The sequence below is a fragment of the Callorhinus ursinus genome, unplaced genomic scaffold, assembly GCF_003265705.2.
Source record: "Callorhinus ursinus isolate GAN/ISIS: 27379988/994484 unplaced genomic scaffold, GSC_fseal_2.0 scaffold39, whole genome shotgun sequence".
NCBI lineage: Eukaryota > Metazoa > Chordata > Mammalia > Carnivora > Otariidae > Callorhinus > Callorhinus ursinus.
In genome coordinates this window covers 22,395,500-22,421,550 of record NW_027397101.1, presented here as the reverse complement: position 1 = coordinate 22,421,550, position 26,051 = coordinate 22,395,500, and the positions used below count along the sequence as shown (strand labels likewise).

The following is a 26,051-nucleotide window of genomic DNA, read 5'->3' as shown; positions in this document are numbered from 1 at the left end:
CTCATTCCTACTGGGCTCTCACCAAAAAAAAAAAAAAAAAAAAAAAACGGAAAGGAAAAGGGGGAGAGGGGGAGGGGGGGGGGGGGGAGGGGGGGGAGGGGAGGGGAGAGGACTGGAGGAGAGGAGAGGAGAGGCGAGAAGGAAGGAAGGAATGAAGGAGGGAGGGAGGGAAAAAAGAAAAGTGCTCGCTTACGCAGCACATACACGGAAGGAGAAGGGGAAGGGAAGAAAAAACTTTTTTCAGGCATGCAAAAAGGATGGAGGAGGGCAAGGTGGTCAAGAGAAGGCTCCGCGGGCGCCTGGGTGGCTCAGTTGGTTGAGCAACTGCCTTCGGCTCGGGTCGTGGTCCCGGAATCCTGGGATCGAGTCCCACATCGGGCTCCTGGCTTAGCGGGGAGCCTGCTTCTCCCTATGACCCTCTCCCCTCTCATGTTGTTTCTCTCCCTCTCTCAAATACATAAATAAATAAAATCTTAAAAAAAAAAAAAAAGAGAAGGCTCCAAAATACTGAGAGGATTTCCTAAAGATTTCAATTTATCCAGTCCATGCAACACTGAACCTACCAAATTACACTACTTTGAAAAGTAAGATGCTTTAGGGGCACCTGGGTGGCTCAGTGGGTTAAGCATCCCACTCCTGATCTCCTGATTGCTTGATCTCGGGGTTGTGAGTTTAAGCCCCATGTTGGGCTTCATGCTGGGCATGGAGCCTACTTAAAAATATATACATATGTATTTAAAAAAAAATTCCAGGGGCACCTGGGTGGCTTAGTCATTAAGCGTCTGCCTTCAGCTCAGGTCATGATCCCAGGGTCCTGGAATCGAGTCCCACATCGGGCTCCCTGCTCAGCGGGGAGTCTGCTTCTCCCTCTCCCACTCCCCCTGCTTGTGTTCCCTCTCTCACTGTGTCTCTCTGTCAAATAAATAAATAAAATCTTAAAAAAAAAAATCCAGGTAATCCAGGTTACCTTATAAAAATAACAAGCAGCAAAACCAAGCTCTCCTGCTCTCACAAATGGAGGTGCCCTGTGTTGAATGCATGGCTCTAGTACTTTCCTCCCCTTCCTCCAAAACTAAAGTCTCTGGATGGATCATTTATCCCAACCTTCTTCTTCAACATCTAGGGCCAACTTTATTCCCCTGAATTTGACATTTTGCAGCACTGAAACAGCTTGTTCCAAGATTGCAAATTATTTCTCCTATCAAAATCTACTCATTAGTTTACGCAAGTCAAAACTTCTTCAACTCGGGCGTCTGGGTGGCTCAGTCGTTAAGCGTCTGCCTTCGGCTCAGGTCATGATCCCAGGGTCGTGGGATCAAGTCCCACATCGGGCTCCCTGCTCGGCGGGAAGCCTGCTTCTCCCTCCCCCACTGCCCGTGCTTGTGTTCCCTGTCTCACTGTGTCTCTCTCTGTCAAATAAATAAAATCTTAAAAAAAAAACTTCTTCAACTCTCCAGATGTGTCCATGCCCTCTTTCTTGGAATTTTCTGCTCCTTGGAATTCTGTAAGCTCTCATAATACCATTTCCCAAAGTGTGTCCCTGGGAAACCTAGGGTGAAGAGATCTCCACAAGGGTAAAAGGTTTTGGAGGGAATATATATTGGCACCTTGAATTTTCATTCACTCATTCACTCAAATACTTATTAGCTGCCTATTAGGTGTCTAAGGCACTGCTCTGGGTGCTTAGGCAACCTCAGGGAACAAAAAAGACAAAAATCCCTACACTCATGGAGCTTAGAGTATTACAGAAACACTTTCTATTTTAAATACGGCAACCAGGGTCAGTCTCTTCTAAAGAGGATGACATTTGGTGAGTTAGCCATACAGATATCTGGGGTAAGATGTCACAGGTACAGTAAGCAGTGAGTGCAAAAGCCCAAAGCTCATCAAGTGCTTAAGGCCAAGACTAAAAAAGAGCAAAGAAAGAAGTCAAGAGTGAATGAAAGGGGCACCTGGGTGGCTCAGTCGTTAAACATCTGTCTTTGGCTCAGGTGGTGATCCCAGGGTCCTGGGATCGAGTCCCATATGGGGCTCCCTGCTCCACGGGAAGCCTGCTTCTCTCTCGCCCGCTGCCTCTCCCACTCCACTCACGCTCTCTCTCTCTCTCTAATAAATAAAATCTTTTAAAAAAAGTGAATGAAGGAGGAAGAGAATGGGAAATCAGAAAGTCAGTAAGAAATCAGACCACAGGGACGCCTGGGTGGCTCAGTCTGTTAAGTGCCTTCGGCTCAGGTCATGATCCCAGGGTCCTGGGATCGAGCCCCACATCGGGCTCCTGGCTCAGCAAGGAGCCTGCTTCTCCCTCTGCCTCTCTCCCTGCTCATGCTCTCTCTGTCTCTGTCTCTCTCTCTGTCTCTGTCTCTCTGTGTCTCAAATGAATAAAAAAATAAATAAAATGAAAAAAAAAAGATCATAAAAGGCCATGTAGGTCACCAGAAGGACTGATGGATCTACCCCCAGTGAAACGGTAAGCTACTACCGAAAAAGAGTGGTAGGATTTTAACAGGATCACTTGAGATAAGGAGTGCTCAGATTCTAGATATATTTGAAGGTAGAGCCAATGCGGTTGCTGATGACTGGTTAAGAGTATAGAAGAGTCAGAGATGATTCCAAAGTTTTTGATCTGAGCACCTTTAATTTTAATCTCAATTCCTTTGGGCATTTTGTACATTAAACAAAACGATTCATACATCATTTACCATGGCATTTTTTACTAAGAGAAAAAGATGAGGTTGCCATCAACTGAGATAGGGAAACCAGTTTTGTGGGGAAAGACTGGGAATTTCATTTGGAACTGGTAAGTTTCAGATGTCTAACAGATATCCAAATGGAGATGTCAGGTAGAAATGATTCATGAACACATGAATCCATAACTAAAGAGACAGATCTTAGTTGAAGATATAAATGATGATGCACATTAATTATAGAATCTAAGAGGTATTAAAGCAAGATGTTTGACTGACTTTGCTTAACCCAGAGTTTACCAAATTTATCTGATCATGGCACACTTTTTTTCTACAAATATCTGTTAATAGTCTACACAACCAGTCTTTCCTGGGAAACACACTGGGAAACTGCTCTCCTGACTCCAGTTCTTCTGTCCGTTCCATTTCTTGTACCCCATCTTCCTTCCTGCTGCCGAGTTATTTGCCTTGTGCTCTCTTCCTTCATGGAAACTCTCCCAGAGCCCGTCCACGTCTCCCTACGCTCTCTTATAAACACTTCCCACGCTCTCTTATAACGCCATCAATGGGAGATGTCAAAAAGAAAGCACATACTGGGGCACCTGGCTGGCTCCATTGGAAGAGCACGCGACTCCTGATCTCAGAGTTCAAGCCCCATGTTAGATGCAGAGAGTGCTTAAAAAAAAAAAAAAAAAAAAAAACCTTCATGAAAAAATGCTCATCGCTCATCATCAGGGAAGTACAAATCAAAACCACAATGAGATACCACCTCACACCAGTCAGAAAGGCTAAAATTAACAAGTCAGGAAACGACAGATGTTGGTGAGGATGCAGAGAAAGGGGAACCCTCCTACACTGTTGGTGGGAATGCAGGCTGGTGCACCACTCTGGAAAACAGGATGGAGGTTCCTCAAGAAGTTAAAAATAGAGCTACCTTACAGCCCAGCAATTGCACTACTAGGTATTTACCCAAAGCATACAAACATTGTGATCTGAAGGGGCACCTGCACCCCAATGTTCATAGCAGCAATGTCCACAATAGCCAAACTACGGAAAGAGCCCAGATGCCCATCAACAGACAAATGGATAAAGAAGATGTGGTATATATGTACAATGGAATATTAGCCATCAAAAAGGATGAAATCTTACCACTTACATCGACGTGGATAGAACTGGAGGGTATTATGCTAAGCGAAAAAGTTAATCAGAGAAAGACAATTATATGGTTTCATTCATATGTGGAATTTAAGAAACAAAACAGAGGATCATAGGGGAAGGGAGGGAAAAATAAAATAAGAAAATCAGAGAGGGAGACAAAGACTCTTAATTATAGGGAACAAACTGAGGGTTTCTGGAGCGGGACTGATGGGGTAACTGGGTGATGGGCATTAAGGAGGGCACGTGATGTAATGAGCACTGGGTGTTATTTGAGACTGATGAATCACTGACCCCAACCTTTGAAAGTAATGATACACTATATGTTAACTAATTGAATTTAAGTAAAAAAAAAAAAAAACTTTAAAGTGAAAGAAACAAAGAAAGAGAGAGAAAAGGAGGGAGGGAAGGAGGGAGGGAAAGAAAGAAAGAACCTATTTTCTCTCACAAACACATTTACCATTTTGGTTCCACTTTTCCCAGTTCTCTCAAGAGTTCCTTGCTACCATCCTCTGCACCCACTCAATCACAAAGTCGCTTTTATCCCTCCTGGCACCTCAGAGCCTACCTCTCAATCCCATTTTATCCTCCCTGTATCAGTTCCTCCTGCTAGGCTTACTTCAGTAACTGCTTAGTCCTGGGGATCTCCACGCATGAGCATATCCCATACACTGCTGTCAGATGAATTGTCCTAAAACGCGATTTCCATCACATCATTTCCAGCGAAGAATTCAGAGCAGGGTTTCACAAGACCGTCAGATTAAATGCAAATTCTGATTCCTCGCTTTTAAGCCCTCCATCAGGCATCTCCCAGTCGGCTTCATCGTCACTGCTGTCTAATTCCAATCTGGCTACAACAGTTTTCAAATTAGTCCCATGTTGCTCAAAATGTGCTCATTCCTAAGGAATTTACTTATGCTGTTCTTGCCGCCATAAAATGCCCTTCTCTGTATGTTCCACTATTTAAAGATGAAATTTCTTTCATAGCCCATCTTTTCTGCTAAGCCTTTCCCAAGTAGCCCATTTTCTACAAGTCACCCTGTTTTATATTCTTTCAGTGTTTTGGCTGGCACATACCATCATGTGACTATTTGCATTAGGATTGGAAATATTTTTTATTTCTAAAGGGTCGGATAGCAACTACTCAAATCTGCCACAGTAGCATGGAAGCAGCCATAGACAATATGTAAACGATCAGCCACAGCTATGCTCTGATAAAACTTTATTTACAAGCACAGCTGGAGGGTGGGCCATAGTTTGCTGACTCCTGGTTTAATTAATGACTATTTTTTAAATTAATTTATAAAATGTGTTCACACAATTGCTAACATTAACATTCAAATTTGGCCCTGTGCTCCCAAGCACAAGTAAATATATATAAGGTAAATAACACATCTTTTATTATCTAAAAGATGGGGGGTAGGGTGGTGGGAAAAGTACCTTTTATCAAAGAAAACAAGCTTTTTCATGCCCCTAAATTCAGAGGGAAATTTCTCAGGTTAGCCTTTATATATGGAATATAGAGTGATATAATAAGCAATATTATCAGTAACATAAGCTAAAGGGAATTTTATATTACTTCTTTTTTAAACAAACCCTGGATAAAGCCATGTGTATAACATACCATGTAATTCAGCAAAAGAGCCTCAGCGAACAGAGTGCAAGCACGGTTTTCTGATGACCTAATCTAACTCAGTAAAAAGGAGACTTCAGACTCTCCAGAGTAGCAGATGCTTATAAACATATCACAGAGGAGACTCACCCAAATGTCAACAGTGACAGAGCGAAATAGAAGAAAATGCGCAGTTACACTCTCTGATCCAGGCCCAGAATGGTGGGATTCCAAAATGCTTTGGGGACAGATAGAGCAGCTGGTTAGGCTAATAGCTTATTATGCAGTGAAAAAGCCAAACCATACAGAAAGAACAACTTTGTCTCCAGGAGGTAGGCCAACGGAGTAAGAAAGCACCGTTTTTACCAAAATTACCTAAGTACAGGTGACAAACACCTAAGTTTACAAAAGACAGTCCCAAGATCTGTGTGACATTTTAAAGAATGAATACATTTTTTAAATACATTTTTTAAAGTACAACCACTTGACCTTTCCTAATAAACGGCACTAAACATTCTAAAAACCACTCCTCAAGCTGCATTATGATGTGATATCACCCTTGACTTGCTATCCTTGGACTACAAACTAACTGTCTTTCATACTTTACGGTTAATCACAACCATTTGGACTTTCAAGGTATCAGAACATCATTATTCTCGGAATTTCAAAAAAAAAAAAAAGTACATAATGCTTGCTTTAGCACTGGCAGTCTAGCTTGTGTCCTACTTTATTTCTAATCTCAACTTCCCTTGGGCATTTCATGCATTAAAGAAAACAATTTATACATTAATTCTTCCCATGACATTCTTTACAAAAGGGAAACCACTCACAATATGCTCCATAAACCACTTGTTACAAAAAAGTGTTTGGTTTTTAAAAAGATTTATCTCCAACCTGTCATGGTGCCTTTTTTGGCTTGTCTAAATCTAAATCAGAAAGAGAATTTTTAATGAGGTCTTTAAGTTCCAAGGGAATCAAAGCATTTGTTTAACTTAAGCAATTATCACCTTATCTGCCAAGGTGTTCCAGCATATTTCCAAGAAAATAAATCTATCAACTGCTTTCTAGAGGTAATAAACGAGCAGCAGATAGAGCACTTCTAGTTTTCAACTTTCTCTGGGATGTGGAAATACACAACCATACATCACACAAAAGTGTTCAGTGTCAAACTTCAATGAAGTGCACAATCTGGAAAACAAGAGATCTATCTAATTACATTCACACTTGCTATGGGAACCCAGCAAGGGATTATATGGGGTAGTTGGGGATGGGATGTTGGGGGGAGCGTCTAATGATCATAGAGAAAGAGGACTTTGAGCACCCTTGACCATCAAATTCCTTTATAGGAAGGATGCAGGGAAGCAATGTAGGTCAAGCCAGAGCTATAAAGTATGTTCTTAAAGCCAGTATACATTAACAGGCTGATAAAAATACATACTTCATTCACTAATGGGGCCCTCTGTTGCAGGGACACAAAATCTAGTAAGACTTTTTTTCCTTCTAAAACTTACGACTATTCAATTATCAGTTATGTATTCATTTCATTTCTTCCTCCCACAAATTCAGCTAAGGAACCATCAACCTGAGGATTTTAAACATATATTCGACAACTTATTACTTTTATTTTAATAGCTTATATAAAAGCTGATAGCACCATCAATAAATTTGAGCTGATCTTCCAAGTTTATCAAGACTGTGGCACAGGGGTACATTCTTGTCTCTCCTAGTTGCTTTGCCCAGCTTCTTTAAAGAAGGGAAAACAACCTGTCTATCCTTTTCAACCACCCACTCTGCTTTGCTATTCAGTATTTATGTCTTCCTTGTTCTTCTGCCTGCATAGCTTCTCACCTACCACCACTTCTTGGTCCCTGATTGCTTCACCACATGCTCTTTAGAATCTGGCAGCTGGATTCTATTTCATTCACCCTGTATGAAATCCTGATACCTGCTAGAAACTCAAGCTTAGCCTCAGCTCTTGCTTCAAAAGCTCTGAAATCCAACTGCCACCTGTACTCTCAAATTAATAGGACAAGACAATTAGGGCCCTCCTCACTGTATGATCCATAAAAATGAAACGATCATGGGGAAATCACAATGAAAGTTTTTAATACTACAGAGCAAGTATAAGAAAAATAGATCTGGGTGGTTCAGTTGGTGAAGAGCCTGCCTTTGGCTCAGGTCATGATCCTAGGGTCCTGGGTTCGAGCCCCACATAGGGCTCCTTGCTCGGCGGGAGCCTGCTTCTCCCTCTGCAAGCCACCCTCCCTGCTTGTGCGCACTCTCTCTGACAAATAAAATCTTAAAAGAAAGAAAACTGGAGACCACTAAGTCATCATTAAGCTGAGAATAGAAAATACTTTCATATTAATGAGTAATTTCAAACTCAAGCCAAGGAGTAGAGGGGGCCACTAAGTGGTGTAACGAAGACATGCGGTCAACATTATGATCAAAAGAAAGCAGGAACTGCAGAGATGTCGCGGAGACTGCTAACTATCCTTCACTCTCTGTGTTCTCCTTCTTCTATACTGATAAAACGGTAGCCTGACCACCTTCATCACATTTTCTAGTCTTAAGTACGCTTAGGTATGACCGTGTGTGATCATCTTTCCAGTGAGTTTTAGCAAACATGATATGCCCCTTCCAGGCTACCGACTGCTTCCTCCACTCTGCATGAAGACAATGCCTCTAGCTCACGGTTGAAGAAATAAGATGGAAGGAACCCGGATCCCTAGATAAGAGCATGAAGCAGAACTCCACACCTGGAACTCCAACTATGACACAAGAAACGATCTTCTACTTTGTATGAACTATTGCATTCTGGGATCTCTTTTAGGACTTCCTTAATAATACAGTAGACCTGAGACTATCTCCCTTCCATACTTGTTTTTTCACTAGAGAAATGAAGAAATTGAATGTGAAAGAAGTTAAGCAACTTGCCAAAAAGGCTAATCAGCCTGACAGTTCAGGTGAAAACGGAGGTTTCTTCACTTCTGACCCAGAGTATCCCTGGACCATCAGTAATAACATGAGGCATGACCAGCACATTCCATTACTGCACCGTGCCCCAGGAATCTTAGGATCTAGAATTCAAGTGTTGACCAAATTTAGGTGACTATGAGTTCTGATGATCTCACCAGTTGCAATTTATTGAAATATATCTAATTGCAATCAAATTCCTGCCTTTATAGTTTAGTTCTTTCTGAGTTTATGTCACATGCTACTTACTCACAGATTTTGAAATGGGAGTCTAAAATAAGACCAAAGGCAGGAAATTCCAAGTAAGAACTGATTGCTGTCCAGGAGAACCAGGCATTAAAGTAAAAAAAACAAAACCACCTCCTTGTATAATGCCTAATTTTTTACATTTTCTCCAATTATTCTTGAATAATCTTTTTGAAGTGTCATAGATGTGTATGTATTTGTGGGTTAGATATATAAGGGGATATAGGTTATCTAAGGGAATATAGATATATAAGGGAAAAGTTATTTTTAAAAATCTAAGGATTTACTTATCTAGAATTTTTACAATATCCAATCTGTCTTCAAAAGTCTTCAAATTAGCTCCTTTATGAGATGATTTTTTTCTATTACAATTTTTAAATATTTCTCCACCAAAAGAATACTCAAATTGCTCTCTACATTTTCAAAAGAAATGTTTTATGATGATATAAAATAATCAAAATAATCTTTACAGTATATTTATAATAAAACTGATACCAATCATTTTAAAGATCTTACTGACCAAGAAATGTCTAATCTGAATAGCTAAAATCTCCATATCCATAATCTTACTTCAAATACCATTCAGTTAACTTGAATTTATTAAAGCACCACAGAATATATTTTATAGGTATTTTACTTGTATTTCCTCCCCTCAAAAAATGACTCTAATTTTGTGCACTGGTTCTCTAAAATAATTTACTTCTTAACAAATATTAACATGGTACAAAGTGAAGTATTTAGGGGGTAATGATATGACATTAAGGATTTTCTATAAAATACTCCACTTATCCTCAAAGGGGCGGGGGAGGGGGAAGATAGACAAAACAAGAATGTCTAAATGTTGATAACAGATACGTACATTCAAGTTCATAATACTATTCTATTTTTATGTATGTTTGAAAATTTCTGTAAGTTTTTTAGCCTTCCACCCTATAAGGACACAAGAGAGAAGTCACTGCCTACGAACTAAGGAAGAGGGTCCTCATCCAACCATGCTAGCACCCTAATCTCAGACTGTTAGCCTCCAGAACTATGAGAATTAAATGTCTGGGGTTTTTTTAAGATATATTTATGAGAGCGAGAGCATGAATGGGAGGGGCAGAGCGAGAGAGAGAGAGAGAGAGAGAGAGAATCTCCTGCAGACTCCACGCTAAGTGCAGAGCCCCAGGCGGGGGGCTTGGTCCCATGACCCCAGCTGAAACCAAGAGTCAGACCCTCCACCAACTGCACCATCTGGGTGCCCCTGTTTTGTTTTGTTTTTTAATTTTTTAAAACCTCATATTCGTTCTTACTAGGGGCCAGGCAATATTCTAAGCACTTTACCTATATTAACTCTCCAATAACTCTATGAGCTAGGTACTCATTTTGCAGATGAAGAAACTGAGGCACAGAAAAGTTAGATCATAAAGTAAGCTGAAATCCGAGTCCAGATTTTCTGGGTACACATGGACATGGAAAAGCCTGGAAAATACACATTATGGGTGATCTTTATTCTTGCCTGTTTCTATTTTCTAATTTCTTCACAAGAACGTGTGTTTTTATTATTTTGAATAGTTACCAAAATGTTCATGCAGATGCTAACATGATCTTTAAAAACAAAGGATATGACTTTCTGAAACCAAATTACTGCAAGCATAGAAATCCATTACTAACAAGTGTCATACACTGAGCAACAAACTAGGAAAATTTTAGAAATGATAAAAGATTGTTAGCCTTTTCACCAATGCTTTATGGAAAGAGTAATACTGAAACAAAGTCAATGTAATTTAGATACAATTAACTTTAGACCACTTAAAAATTTCTTCCATTTTTAAGGAGAAACAACCATTATAATTCTCCCAATTAGACTCGTGGGAAATTTTACACCAAAATAAAAGCTCTTACTCTTGAAAAGAATTACGTGGACTGATGACAAGTAAATGTCAATATTTTTCTTAATTGCTACAAACTGACCATTCAACCTCATTTCTTATTTTTCATGAAAACTAAATTATTAAAGCCATGTAGAATATAAGGGTTACAGTTTACTTATTTTAACTTGCATTCTTAGTACTAATGAAAGGTGAAGACCAACGAGCAAAGGAATCTTTTTACAGGAAGACAGTAAATTTCCCTGCTGTTACCTAAGTCAAGGTAGCCCAAGATGGACATGGAGACTCTATATTCCAGTCCTGAATGGCTACAATCACAAAAACATAATCACCCTGATAGAATCCTTCTGAAAGAAAATAAATGGTGCACTGTGAGGCAACGTCATCTATTTTTTGCAACCCCTAAGACTGTCCATAATGAAGACAAGCAAACATCTCTAAACCGATTATGCTTACAGCCTCATACTTCCATCATCATCATGACAGAGCCACCAGACAGAGACCAAAGTACATGGGGCTTGGTGTGGGGTGCAGGGGAACAAGGAACAAACCTGGATGCAAATCCTGGCTCCAGCACTAGCCATTAACATTTAGGTTAATCACTTACCTTGGAGCCCGTTTCCTCATTGGTTAAATATAGGGGACACATGCTTCACAAGTGGTTTGAGGAACAATATGAAGTATGCCTGAAAGCCAAGAAGGTCTTGACATAGTCAATACTCTACAAATGTGTCTCCTCCCTCCCTTGATACCATGTGGGATAGTCAAGGGAGGTGAATGATGGAAGAGAACTTGAGTTTTAGTGATAAGTAGGTTGTCTCTGATCAAAGACCAAAGTGGGATCTTGTATGTAAGTCACCAGCCCCAAAGTCAGAAAATATATGAGATTTCCACTCAAAATACTGAGGTGAATTTTAACTTACTTGCTGAAAACCTTTCAACAGCTTCCCACTACACTTTGTAATAGAATCAAAACTTCTTAGCATGGCCAAAAGGTCCTACATGATTTGGTCTCACACGTCTCCCTCAGTTAGGGAGCTTTGGCCACAATGACCTCCAGTTCACTCCGTGAACCCCCGAAGCTCTTTCCAAGTCCAGGTCTGGAACTCTCAGGACCCTCAGCCTCCAGCATTCTCGCCTTCTTGTTCCAACAGCCAACTCTTCCCACCCTCCACATCTGCCCTTGAGCCTTTCCTATCTCCTCGCCTCAAACTGCTCCGCACCAGCTACCCCCAGTGACCTTCACTGCATCCTTCACAGCTTTAACACGATCTCAAATGGCCATCATTTACTTATTTCTGCTGCTCCTCTCTATCGCCCAGTGAAAGGCAAACTCATTGCATGCAGGGACCTGGTCTCTTTTTGACCACTGTAACCTCAGCATTTAACAAGTACCTGTTCAATAAAGATGCACTGAATAACCAAAACCAGACCTCGGATTTAGAATGCCAAGGTGGATGAAACAGTTCCTAGGTGTCAAGCACTCCACAAAACACTTTAAATAACTAATCGCGTTGGATCTTCACAGTAACTGTAAGGTAGGTATTATTAACTCCCACTTCCCACATGAGAAAATAGGAGCTCAGAGAGGAAGCCATTTACCTGAGGTTATACAGTGATATTAATAGCCAGGATTTATTGAGTTTTACCATGTGCCAGGCAGGCACTGTCGAAGCTCTTTACATGTCTTCTCTCATCCGATATTCAAAACAACCACATGACATGAGTACTATTATTATCCTCATTTTCATATGAAAAACCAAGGGAGGCAAAGAGAGGTCAAAATTAATTGCCTAATTATGTAAGCAGAGCATGAGCATTCTTAACCACTCTCTAAAGTAGAGTTGACACAGAGTTTTTGTAAAATCAAGATAGCCCATTAAAGTGCTTTACTCATAACCAGGCACATAACACTTTTAAAATGTTAGCCATTATTGGGGGGGTTGCGGAGAAGCAGGCTTCCCACCCAGAAGGTTCTGAGTCTGAATCCAATGCCTTGCTTTTTTCTTTTTTTTTATAAAGATTTTTATTATTTATTGAGAGAATGGTAGAGAGAGAGCATGAGAGGGAAGAAGGTCAGAGGGAGAGGCAGACTCCCTGCTGAGCAGGGAGCCCGATGTGGGGCTCGATCCCGGGACTCCAGGATCATGACCTGAGCCGAAGGCAGTCGCTTAACCAACTGAGCCACCCAGGCACCCCCTTGCTTTTTTCTATTACATCTTGCTGCATCCCAGGAAATTAATCATCTCTTAAAAAAAAAAAAATACCTGGGTATGGATCTACGGTGCTAAATCGGGTTCCCAAGGTAGCTCATCAGCATACACAAACAGCTGTTTCTTTGTATATACTGCAATCCTAAAAACATGTAAGCGAGTCTAATGTGCAAAAGTTACATATTAAAGGGGTGTCTCAGGGCGCCTGGCTGGCTCAGTCCGTGGAGCATGCAACTCTTGATCTCAGGGTGTGGGTTCAAGCCCCACGCTGGGTGTGAAAATTGCTTAAAAATTAAATCCTTTTAAAAAGGGGGGTCCCATGCCTACCACAAAACACAAAAATGATGCATCTAATCTACCCTCATCCTGTGGCACCATCACCTGCAGTACATCTCCCACATTTGTGTATGTTCTTGATTTTACATTTTCATTTCATCACAGATCATTCAGTTTAAGTCCAATGGGCATCTAACAAAGAATAAAGATCGGCTACTTTTGTCACGGCACTTTAGTATAGATCTTTAGTTCAGTCCATGCTTCTTGCCACTAATAACACTTCCATATTTACATCCCCCCCTTTTTTTAGCACGCGCAAAGCAGTTTGTTAAAAAACCACTTTCCATTTCTTAAAAATAAGTAAATATTCATTGAAATAGATGAAAGCAATTATTTGCCCAAACAATTGCTCAAACACTACCACACAGACACAGATGGCTACACTTCTGAAAAATGAATGCTTGGCTGGCAGCTCGCCCCACCATGTGACAGGTCGAAACACAGCTCCACGAGACACGGAAATTTCTGTGTGGATGAGTTCACTTGTAAAAACACAGAGTTTGAAATAATGGTGGAATGTTCTGGAAAGATCAAACGGAAGCCGCTGCGTGTTCCTTCTCAGTTCCCAGAGCTGCCTCACAAAACAGGGTTTGAACTACAACTTGGCATCATCTTCCAGGCAAGAAGACGATGATCAGGTGCAGAGGGGGCCACATGGCAGACAATTTCTATTCGCTTCCAGCCCTGAGAAGATCGTCAGCAGTCCTCAAGATGTAGATCTCGTTATTAAGGGGCTAACTTCTATCCATACAGCAGCTGTACCTGCTCAGACACTAGTGAAGAAGTACGTCAAGCAAGAAGGCTTCCTCACTGACGGAGCCTGCTGCATTTTTCCCCCGGACTTTTGAGTTTCTTGAGGGAAACAGCTGGGTCTTGTTCACCACTGCTGGGCCTGTGGTGCAATAAGCAGTTAATATTTTTTTGAGTTCCTGTGTTTAGCGCAGTAGCTAATACACAAAAGACTCAAAAAATGTTAGAATCAGAATTCTGCTGTTTCTTTTGCTTTCAGATCAACTTTCCGAAACAGAAACTGAGAAACAGAAAAGAATCTGCAATCTTTCTCACTAATAAGACTCACGGAACAAAGACCCTAAATAAATTAATAAGAACCAGAAGTAGAAAAATAAATACGTAAACAACTTTATTTTCAAATTAACACAGTAACCTGAATTCATTTACCAACACATTCAGAGTTTGAAAATAATTCATTCTTTTTAGACACACCCCTTCCTCCCAGCTTGCTTGCTTGCTCGCTTTCTTCTTTTTTTTTTTAAACCTGAGCAAATAACTTTCGCATAGGTAGTATAAAGATGTACCAGGTCCAGGGGCGCCTGGGTGGCTCAGTCATTGAGCGTCTGCCTTCAGCTCAGGTCATGATCCCTGAGTCCTGGGATCGTGCCCCGCATTGGGCTCCTTGCTCGGCGGGAAGCCTGCTTCTCCCTCCCCCACTCCCCCTGCTTGTGTTCCCTCTCTTGCTGTGTCTCTCTCTGTCAAATAAATAAATAAAATCTTAAAAAAAAAAAAATGTACCAGGTCCAAATCCTAAATCAGCAGAATCCAGAATAGTGAGATTTTATTACACTATTATTCATTTTGGTACATTTTCTTAAAAAAAGAAAAAAAGGTCAAGACCACATGCAAAAGCTCACAAGACTGGTTCTTCACTGTTTCCAGCTGAATCTAATAGAGATGGAAAATGGGTCTTTGTTACTTGAATACATCATAAGTTTTACATGAATGCTTCAGTTGACAGCTATTATTTATCATACTATGCTCTTAATCTGCTATGTATTACAACCCTTTAGAAACCCACAGTATCACCTCTGCATATTTCCCACTGGGGTAAAAGGCATTTTAAGCATGTAATTACCCCAAAGAACTAACATTTACTAATTTTCTATTACACAGCCAGCATTACTCATGGCTGTTTTTATTTGTAGGGTGCTTAATAATCAGAGACTAGTTAACCTTCACAACCGTCCCGGGCAGAAGCCCATTACTAAATCATTTCACAATAGCACAGAGACACCAAGCAGCATATGCAAGAATTAGAAGAGGCTCCTGGAAAATGCTGATATCCAGTTGACAGAGTACAGTGTGTAGAATGTCTTTCAGATAGTTAATTTTAAGATCATATTTAAACAAAGAAGAGGGGGAGGAGGAGAGGAATACGTAGCTCCTCGTGAGAATTTTTTTTTAATTTCATAAGTTTTCAAACCAATACAATTTTTTATGTACAGTTTCAATGGAACTTTCCAACACCATGCTGAACGTAAATGACCAACTAGATGAACAGCCAAAGCCACTCTACAGACCAGCAGCTCACAAGAAAGCCAATGTTCAAAGGGCTTCATTTTAGCCTCTAAGACTACTTTTGCCTCTCAGCCCAAATGCAAACACTGTGAAATTGCTCCCAACCTGGCTTACCTCCAAAGTGATGCCAAAGTCCTCAAAGCCACAGAAATAAGGTAGAACCAGCATGGCGCCCAGGACCACAAGAGCCTCCCCAAGTTCCACCCACCAAACTCAATTCCATAGGGAACTTAGCTGAAATAAAATTTATCTATTGCCGAAAGTCTGAGGTGGGTCAATAAAGCTGAAAGTCTGAGGTGGGTCAAAACTAACCCACTTGGTATGGAAGTAGGTAGCCAAGGTACTACTTGCTGAGCATTTGATCTTATATTTGGCATTTCTTGACTATATCCCAAAGTGTGGCATAGAGTCTTCAAGTCCTATTCACTTCCCGAAGGGGGATTTCAAAAGTATGAGAATGCAAAAGGCTTAAAAGCAACCACCTTTTGTGTAAAATTATTCACTGATTGATCAAAAAGGTAAGCTAAGGAACATGCAGATAAAATATTGATTAGTTATGTAAAATACATTTACAAAGAGTTTTAATAGTATAAGGAAACGCTTATCATAGAGTAAAAAAAAGAAATTATTACAATGATGAACACAACCAAGTTTAAATATATATATAAAGACATAGGATTAAGAAAAAAAGTGAATAGGGTGCCTGGGTGGCTCAGTTGGTTAAGCGACTGCCTTCGGCTCAGGTCATGATCCTGGAGTCCCAGGATCGAGTCCCGCATCGGGCTCCCTGCTCAGCAGGGAGTCTGTCTCTCCCTCTGACCTTCTTCTCTCTCATGCTCTCTCTCTACCATTCTCTCTCTCTCTCAATAAATAAAAATCTTTAAAAAAAAAAAAAAAGAAAAAGAAAAAAAGTGAATATGCAAGAATATTAACAAGTTCCCGTCTGAAGAGGAAGATGACAGGAGATCACAACCTATCATATTCCTCCTTATATTTGCTACATTTAATTCCACCCCCCTGCAATGGGAATTCATTACCTTTTTTTACACTAAGTAAAAATTATTAATTCTTTTCAAATAAAACCATACGGTCAGTTTTGGGGTCTCAATAAAAAAATTAGTGATCTTATTTATTCACTTGCAACCAGGGTCTTTTATCACTATCTGAAGAGGCAGTTTCGCCGCAGCACAAACCAAGATAAAAGTCTCACTTGATCCAATTACACTGCTTATTAAGAGCTATTTAATGAGAAAGTCACACCATTGAGTTATTAGAAGCTATAATGGTCCTGCAGAGTTCCAAACAAGTAAGCTAACAGAATTACCTTTGATTCTAAATTGTTTGCCAGCAAATTAATCCATCTGTCCCTGAAAAAAAATTAAGTGTTCCTCTAGCGTGTTCAACTTTCTCCAATCTCATTTTAATCAAGTACGTTAGCCTCAGTTGAGAGAGTACTTTTTTAACAGTTATTTTATAGTAATAGATATACAAAGAAAGGTACGTTTAAAGTGTACAATGTGATGAGTTTGGACATAAACACCTCCGTGATACCATCAGCAAAATCAAGGCAATACGCACGAAACACCTTCCAGAGTTTTCTTGAGTCCTTTGGTTTTTGTTTTGTGGTAAGAAAACTTTACATGAGATCTACTCTATCAAATTTTGAAGTGCACAATACCATACTGTTGTACAGTAGATCTCTAGAACTTACTCATTCTAGCATAACTGAAAGTTTATAAAAGTTAGGTATTTTCAATTGCTTAAATTACAGTACAAAGAGCCTATTTCCTTTTCATTCTCCTGTACAACCTTATACCTACAAAAAAAATGACATCATCAATAGATAAATTTTAGGGTAGTCTTATGTTTTGGCATCTGTCAAAGAATAAAGAAAGGCTTTTTGAAAGAGTGACATTTGGACAGAGACCGGAGGGAAAAGACCACTCCAGACAGAAGGAACACTAAGGGCAACAACATTGAAGTGGAAGCAGGCTTGGCAAGTTCAGGGAAGACCAAGGACACCAGCATGGTTGGTGCATGTGAGCAAGCTGGGCCAGGGGAGAGAGGACAGAGTGACCAGGGGCCCAGATCACATAAGTCCCTGCAGGACACTGTGAGCCCCTGGGGTTCTTGAGCGAGACCGGAAGTCCTAGAGGGTTTGGGACAGGGAGATGGCAGACTTGACTGCCATTTTTAAAAGATCATTCTGGCTTCTCTGAAGAACAGACCATGAACGGGCAAGGATGGAGAAAGAGAGACCCGTGAGGGGTTACAGCAATAATCTGGGAGAGAAACCATGTTGCCTTGGAGAAGGAGAACAGAAGCAGAAATGGTGAGGCTAGGTCAGACAAAATTTGCTAATGGACAGAATGTGGAAGTTAAGAAGAGCAGAGGATGACACCAAGGTTTTTAGTTCAGACAACCGTAAGAAAGCAGCAGTCATACTGAGACGCACAAGACTGAAGGAGGCACCCACCTGTTTTAAAAACAATATAGCAAGGGCACCTGGGTGCCTCAGTCGTTAAGCGTCTGCCTTCAGCTCAGGTCGTGATCCCGGGATCCTGAGATCAAGCCCCACATCGGGCTCCTGCTCAGCGGGAAGCCGGCTTCTCCCTCTCCTTTTGCCCCTGCTCTCTCTCTCTCTCTCTCTCTCTCTCTCTCAAATAAATCAATAAAATCTTTAAAAATATACAAATAAATAAAACAATGCAGCAATGCACAAGTCTCCTACGTCCTGGGGGTACCATTTTTGTCCATGCCAGCAAGGCTAAATGATAAAGGGTGCAAAATACGGAGTACAAGTTTTGTATAATCCTTAATTTTATTTGAGGCCAATTCTCGATTACACACAATGTTAAAATGTGTACGCTTAGCTCCAGCCTGCATTTATACTCAGCTCATATCCAATACCAATGCTGTTATCCACACTGTCCCAGGCCTACCCACTCTCTAATCTCCATTAGGCCTCTGTGGCCCAGTAGGCCCTAAGCAGAGAGGGAAGACAGGTAAACTAGGTGGGTAGATAATTCTTACTTCCCCATTCCCCCAGCCTTCATTGTCCATTCTACTTTATATCTCCTTCCAAGCTTTATATTAAATGTCCAAAACATTCTAAAACCATGGCGAGTGGGAATAAATTCAGAACTGGGGGAGTGGGGAGGGAAAAATTAGATTGTGAAGTGATACTGTGAACAGAAACGTAAAGAAAATTTAAATGTATTCAATTCTTTTAAAAAAAAACTTTAAAGATAAGAAGTCACTTTAAGATATAATTGATTTGTGAATGAAGCATCAATTGTTGCTGAAACTATTAGGTTAAAGGATGATGGGAACTTCAATTTTTTTTTTAAGATTTTATTTATTTGACAGAGAAAGACACAGCGAGAGAGGGAACACAAGCAGGGGGAGTGGGGGAGAGAGAAGCAGGCTTCCCGCTGAGCAGAGAGCTCGATGCAGGGCCTGATTCCAGGACCCTGGGATCATGACCTGAGCCGAAGGCAGACGCTTAATGACTGAGCCACGCAGGCACCTAGATGGGAACTTCATTATTAAAGGAATCAGGATGACCCCACCTGAACCCATTCATTCATCTTAGCATCACTAAAAGTAAGAAAACCAGACACTGTGTCCTCATGTTGTGATGGAATAAGAAGACATATACACAGAACCCTCTAAGAATATTCTCACCTAAAGCATTTCAAAATCGATCTATGCAGCTGTCCATACTTAACCACCAATTTATAGAAAACTCAAGAGATAGAGGAACAAGGTAAACAAAAACTGAGCAATAAGCTCAGAAGTTGGGACATTTTATTGGACAAGTGACTGATTCTCCAACAAACTGAATGACATAGGAAAAAGAAGGGCTGGAGAGACTGTTACAGTTTAAGTGATTAAGAGACTTAATCACCAAATACACTTTGGGTACATTATTTGGATTCTGACTCCAACAAAACAACTGTAGTAAGACATTCTTGGCATAACCAAGAAATTCTGAAATAGGGAGGGACTGAGTACCAGATAATCTTGAGAAATCAGGGTTACTTTTACTTTTGTTAGGTATGATAATGGCATAGAAATTATGTTTAAAATAAAACATTAAAATTAAACTGTTACACTTAAGAATAATTTTTAATTAAAATAATTTAATATTAATTAAACATTTAATATTAATTAAAAATAATTACTTTTGCAGATAAATCTGGAGGAAAAAATGTTAGAGAAACAAAACAAGATCAACAAAATATTAATTTTGTTTAAGTTCATTTATTATAGTCCCTATTTGTGTGTGTTCAAAATTTTCCACAGGAAAACTAAGTAACCAGAGATTGTAAGATAACAATGTGAACTGATGAGAAAAAAAAATAATTATCATTTCCAAGGGCTAATCAATGTGAATGAAGATTTTGACTGAAAAGATATCTCTCTTACCTCAAGTTATCAATAAGAAAAAGGTCCAAGAGTTAAGAAAAGGTTTGGAGGGCACCTGAGTGGCTCAGTTGGTTAAGCGACTGCCTTCGGCTCAGGTCATGATCCTGGAGTCCCGGGATCGAGTCCCACATCGGGATCCCTGCTCGGCAGGGAGTCTGCTTCTCCCTCTGACCCTCTTCCCTTTCGTGCTCTCTCTCTCTCATTCTCTCTCTCTCAAATAAATAAATAAAATCTTTAAAAAAAAAGAAGAAGAGGTTTGGAAATTTTCTCTCAGACTATTCCTTTCACATATTAAGTCTCAGCTTCACTTTGAACAAAACCGTTATGATTTACAACTCAAGTGAAGAAGCTGCTAGTAAGTACCTAAAGAGCAGGTATTCTATGTAGTTGATTTGAGAACAGAACACTCTTCTTCTAAAGAATAAAGAGCCAGGATGTGGAAAAACACTTTGGCTAGCAGACCTCTAAAAAAAGGAGGATCACAAAAGTACTTGCCAAAAAAAAAAAAAAGTAGTTGCAAGACGCCACAGATTTCCGCGGATAATAGCCAGAATCTGTTCCAAGAGCTTTTCCACAAAACATGGAAGAGATACCCAGATACCTGAAAAAGTTCAGTAGCAAAAACCTACCTTTTGTTCATTTGACAAATATTTATTAGACGCAACCTTGTGTCAGACGCTGTACTAAGCACTGGAGATACAAAAGTCTCTGCCTTGGGACGCCTGGGTGGCTCAGTCGGTTAAGCATCTGCCCTCAGCTCAGGTCATGATCCCAGGGTCCTGGGATCGGACTCCCTGCTCAGCAGGAAGCCTGCCTCTCTCCCCCCCACCCATGCACGCTCTCTCATTCTCTCTCTGTCTCTCACTCTCTCAAATAAATAAAATCTTTAAAAAAACAAAACAAAAAAAACGTCCCTGCCTTTACAAGGGATTACATTCCTAGTAGAGGGAAAACAAAAATAAGCAAAATAGTAAATGATGTAGCATTTTATAAGGTAAGGGCTATATACAAAAGTAAAGCATAGAAAGGGGTTCTAACTTTAAAAAGAATGGTCAGTGAGTTCACAAAGGTGACACATAAGCAAAGACTTAACTCAAGTGAAGGAGTTCACAGTCTCTAAGAAGAGGATTCCAGGCAGAAGGAACAGCAATACAAAAACCATGGTGGGAGCTTGTATCCTTTAGGTCTGATAGAGCAGGTTTAGTGAGTGAGGGCAGAATAGCTGGAAAGGAAGTTAAAGAAGCAACAAAGGGGTCAGATCACTGCAGTCTTCATAGACTACTGCAAAGACTTTGCCTTTTACTTTGGGTAGCAATGGGAGGCCATTAGAGGGCTCTGGAAGAGTGATGAGAGGAGAAATTTATTTAATTTATTTGTCAGAGAGAGAGCAAGAGCACAAGCAGGGGGAGTGGCAGAGGGAGAAGGAGAAGCCGGCTCCCTGCAGAGCAAGGAGCCGGATGCAGCTCAATCCCAGGACCCTAGGATCATGACCGAGCCAAAGGCAGACGCTTAACCGACTGAGCCACCCAGGCGCCCCTGCCCCCTAAAATATTGTCAGCAGAAAAGCCAAAGTGATTATTTTTAAAGCACACATTAGATTTCTCCTCTCCAGATGCCTGGGTGGCTCAGTCAGTTAAGCGTCTGCCTTCGGCTCAGGTCATGATCCCAGGATCCTGGGATCGAGCCCCGCATCAGGCTCCCTGCTCTGCGGGGAGTCTGCTTTTCCCTCTCCCTCTGCCTGCCACTCCCCCTGCTTGTGCTCTCTGTCAAATAAATAAAATCTTTAAAAATATATATATTTCAGGGGGCAAAGAGAGAATAGAGCAATTAGACGACTACAGTAGATTGCACAAAATGCCCCAAATTCTTCCCAATTCCTGTATGCACATTTCTTTACAAAGTGACTTCGCTGCTCCCCTCATAATCGGGTAATCTACTTCTCCAACCCCTTAAATCTGGGCTTCTTTTTGACTGCTTTAATTAAGCAGCAGACCACCATGTTAAGAAGCATGGGACAGCTTGCTGGAACCCAGGTAGCAGAGACACACCATCCCAGACGAAGCCTCCAAACCTAGTCCCCATTTGCTAGATGAGTGAGCCCAGGCAAGAGTAGCAAAAGAACTGCCCCCTCTCCCCCTCCTTAAACCCAACCCAAACTGCCAACCACCGAATCATAAGCTAAAAAATGATTGTGGGGGCACCTGGGTGGCTCAGTTGGTTGAGCGACTGCCTTCGGCTCAGGTCATGATCCTGGAGTCCCGGGATGGAGTCCCGCATCGGGCTCCCTGCTCGGTGGGGAGTCTGCTTCTCCCTCTGACCCTCTTCCCCCTTGTCGCTCTCTCTCTCTCATTCTCTCTCTCTCTCTCAAATAAATAAATAAAATCTTTAAAAAATAAATAAATAAAATAAAAAATAAAAAACGATTGTGGCTTTACCCCACTAAATTCTAGAGGTGGGTTTTAACAGCTAACCAATATAGAGGCTATTATGACATCACACACATAGACAATAGGGCTTAGACTAGATTGAGAGTAGTACGTGAAAAGTACTCAGATTCTAGACATATTCTGAAGGTACAGCCAACAGGCTTTCCCAATAGTTTATGTGTGGACTGTGAAAGAGAAGAGAAGAGTCATGGAAATGAAGGAGTTTCCATGAACTGAGATAAGGGAGACCACAGATGAAGCAGGTATAGGGAAGAAACCAGGAACTGAGGGGCGCCTGGGTGGCTCAGTCATTAAGTGTCTGCCTCGGGCTCAGGTCATGATCCCAGGGTCCTGGGATCAAGCCCCACATCGGGCTCCCTGCTCCACGGGAAGCCTGCTTCTCCCTCTCCCACTCCCCCTGCTTGTGTTCCCTCTCTTGCGCTCTGTCAAATAAATAAATAAATTCTTTAAAAAAAAAATCAAGTTGTTCTACAGACCTACCAATAATCCTGACACTATTATTACCTTACTTTTCTTCTAAATATAGTTATAATTGTACTTTTCATTGTGTTTTTTCTCAAATTTTAAACTAGAAAAGCCTCCTCTTGTATTTTTTCCCCCAGTTCCTTGCATTTCTCTTCAATCTTCCCATCTCCATCTGGTCCATTTCTAGAAGTAGAAAGGTATAGCAAAAGCAAAATTTTGAAAAGCTGTATTTCCTTAAACTTTCCAAATCCCTAATAGTGACATAAACAATTTAATTCACATAATGGTTTGTGGACAACATCCAAAAAGTATCACAAGTCTATGAATATTATGCCTCAGAAATATTTTAGAAATCCTTTTACACCTGCAGGAAGGCCAAACGATTTATTTGTAAGTCCCATCAACCAAATAGCAAATGAAAAACTATTGTTACAGGGAGCCTGGGTGGCTCAGTTGGTTAAACATCTGACTTCCGCTCAGGTCCTGATCTCAGGCTTTTGGGACTGAGCCCACGCTCAGCAGCTAGTCGGCTTCTCGCTCTCCCAGTGCCCTCCCCCCACCCCCTGCTCCTGCTGACTCTCTCTCTCACATAAATAAAATCTTAAAAAGAAAAGAAAAGCTATTGTTATATCTCTATGGCCATTTTCATTCTCAAGCTATTCATTTATTCATGGTTATCAATTCTCAAGTGGAGGAGCCATTTATTTATGGTTATCAATTCTCAAGTGGAAGTAGCAATCAACTGAAATCCAGTAAATTTTAGCTTGGTAAAATAAATGCTAACGTATACATGACATTGATAGGTATTAGCCAGGTGATGATAACTACCTAACATTTAACCAAAGTAAGCAAGATAACCAAAGCAGAGGTTTTTAGCTAACACTAATCTACCACTGCAACTCAAATTACTTTGAAAATTGCATCTTATACAATTTTTTAAAGATTTATTTATTTTAGAGAGAGCGAGAGCACAAGCACACATGGGGGGAGGGGCAGAAAGGGGGAGAGAATCTCAAGCAGAGTCCCTGTGGAGCACGGTGACCTGAGCCTGAGCCCAATCAAGGGTGGGACGCTTAACTGAGCCACCCAAGCACCCCTAATTGTTTTTATACCATACCTTTAAACATAACATTAAAAAGCTCCTGATTATTACATTTCCAAATTTAGATGAGTCATAGTGCTTTGTATGCAGGAACTGAATGTGAATCAAAATTGTAAATATGCACTTGCTTGCCAGTCAAAAAGTAATGTGGAGAGATTCAGAAAGATTAAAGTATATAATCATAATATACATTGTGTTTTTAAAATGGTCACTTCCCAACTGTTAACACAGTTCAGTTAACGGTTAACACATGCCAATTGCCCCTCCTCTCCTTGAACATCTAAAAATTACGGAATACTTCTAATCCTATCCCCTCACTTTACAGACAGGCGCCTGAGACCTAGGGTCTTCCATAGTACAGTTAGTTAGCAGCATTACAACCTCTGGTCATCATGGTCTGAAGTTTACTGGAGGAGAAAGTAAGAAAAACGAGGTCTCAGAATAGCTCTATATAAGCTTCTGTCCCTAAATCTGGAACCTGAAATTGAACCATCAACAACAATAACGAAATTACATCTCAAATCTAGACAATAAGACTGGCAGATAAAATGAGAGAAAAGGCAGGGAATGCCCATTTTAGTTTCTGACATAAGACCCTGACCATCAAGGAATTCAACCAAAAAGTTTGTTGAACGAATGAATGCATGCATGCACGATACTTGATAGGACGACTTCATTGATTTTAAAAGCTCCAATTTCAGGAGCTGAACTGAGGATCATGACGATGCCACAGATGAAATTAAAACTCACGGTGCAACACACAACTCCTATGTGTAACACAACAGCCAAGTCTCTGCAAATCTCCGCATAGCTGTTGCAGGCATTTCAAAAAATACATGCACACATATATGCTATTTTTTCAGGTAATTCCCGCAAGGGAGGACAGAGCCAGAGAATCAAGAAGTCTGAAAACAGGCCCTGCTCACCCATAAGCCTTTGCATTGAAGTGGACAGGACCTGAATGAGTCACTGGTAATAATAAGACCGTCCCCGCAGCCAGCCAGGAACCGGCCCGGAATCCCCTGCACTGCCTTTAACTAGGGAACCGGTCAGGGAAGAGTGGAGGTACTGCAACCTGCTGCAGGTAAGTCTGCAAGGATCGCGCCGATCTGTTTCCCAGTCAAGACCCGGCTGAGCCCCACCGCAGGGACCGGAGCCGGCCCCACCCAGGCATCGCGGAGTTCTCCTACGCAGCAGGCCTTGTCCTCCCGGAGTTGAGCCCAAACAGGACAGGACGAGGGCAAAGAGCAAGACCTGTCCCCTTACGGGCCACCCACGCCCCGGCGCGGCCCTGCCGCCACATGCTCCCCTTCCCCACTTCCCAGCACAGCCCCAGGCCCGCAGGTCCTCAGTCTCCCTCCACGCCAAGCTGAGGCAGGCCACAGGGGAGGGCGAGCCCGCCGCCTCTGAGCAGGTGGCACCCGCCCGCAGTTCGCCGCCCGCCACCCCGCATCGCTTACCTCCCTTCTGCCACAAGCTCAGCCCAGCGCCGGCTGCCTGACGTGGCCCGCCCCGCCGTCTCGGACGCCTGGGGGCGGGGACTACGGGGAGAGAACCAATGGACTGCAGAATGCGAGTCTATGCCCCGCCTCCTCCGGCTTCGGCCCGCCCCTCTTCGCTTTCGCGCACGCACCGCCAAGACCAAGGCCGCGCACTGCGGCTGGAGGGTGGCGTGCGCCGCTGAGCGCGTCTCTGCAGGGGCCCAGGGCAAGAAGGGCGGCGCGCGCAGGTCGGGGTTGTCCAGTTGCACCGCAGTGGGGATTAGCCCAGGAGACAGTAGATTAAAGGGACTTGCTTGGAGATGCCACTGCAGCGTGCTTGGGTAGTCCTGTTGGCAGCCTGCCCTTATGCAGCTTTTGGCGATGCAAAGCAGCTTCTTGGTGTTTGGAGATTTTGTTTCCCAGAAAAAATAGTGCCGATAACGTTAAGGATTCGGAAAATCAGACAGCTGACCTGTCACTTCGTTCTTCCCCTTGTAGCTGCTGCTTCGTATTTTTACTTCCTTGGCCAACACAGAACACTGCAGCTCTCAATGCTGCACTGGCACGTCCACCTGTTGGGTGGTCCCACAGGACGTTACAGCCTGGTATTTCTGCTCAGTTAATCTGGGGAGAGCAGGCACACGTCATTATTATTATTATTTTGTCTAATACTTACTGCGTGTCCACCTATGCATGAACACTCATTTTCATGGGAAGGT

General features: G+C 41.7%; 1 protein-coding gene across 5 annotated transcripts in view; it reads right to left on the bottom strand.

Annotated features, from left to right (window-relative positions):
• FOCAD (focadhesin) overlaps positions 1-25,371 on the bottom strand; it is a 307,583-nt gene extending 282,212 nt beyond the window's left edge. The window contains exon 1 of one of the 5 annotated variants that reach the window (XM_025887857.2): positions 25,312-25,371. Coding sequence is in view for 2 of the 5 variants with exons in the window: in XM_073880862.1 (XP_073736963.1) it covers positions 24,778-24,793 (16 nt within the window). In the remaining 3 variants the exon portion in view is untranslated. Of the gene's footprint in view, positions 1-5,601; positions 5,674-19,837; positions 20,007-24,777; positions 25,004-25,311 lie in introns of those variants that run through there. The other 4 variants (XM_073880862.1, XM_073880859.1, XM_073880861.1 and 1 more) reach the window with 4 other exon arrangements.
• Between the last annotated feature and the right edge of the window lie 680 nt (positions 25,372-26,051).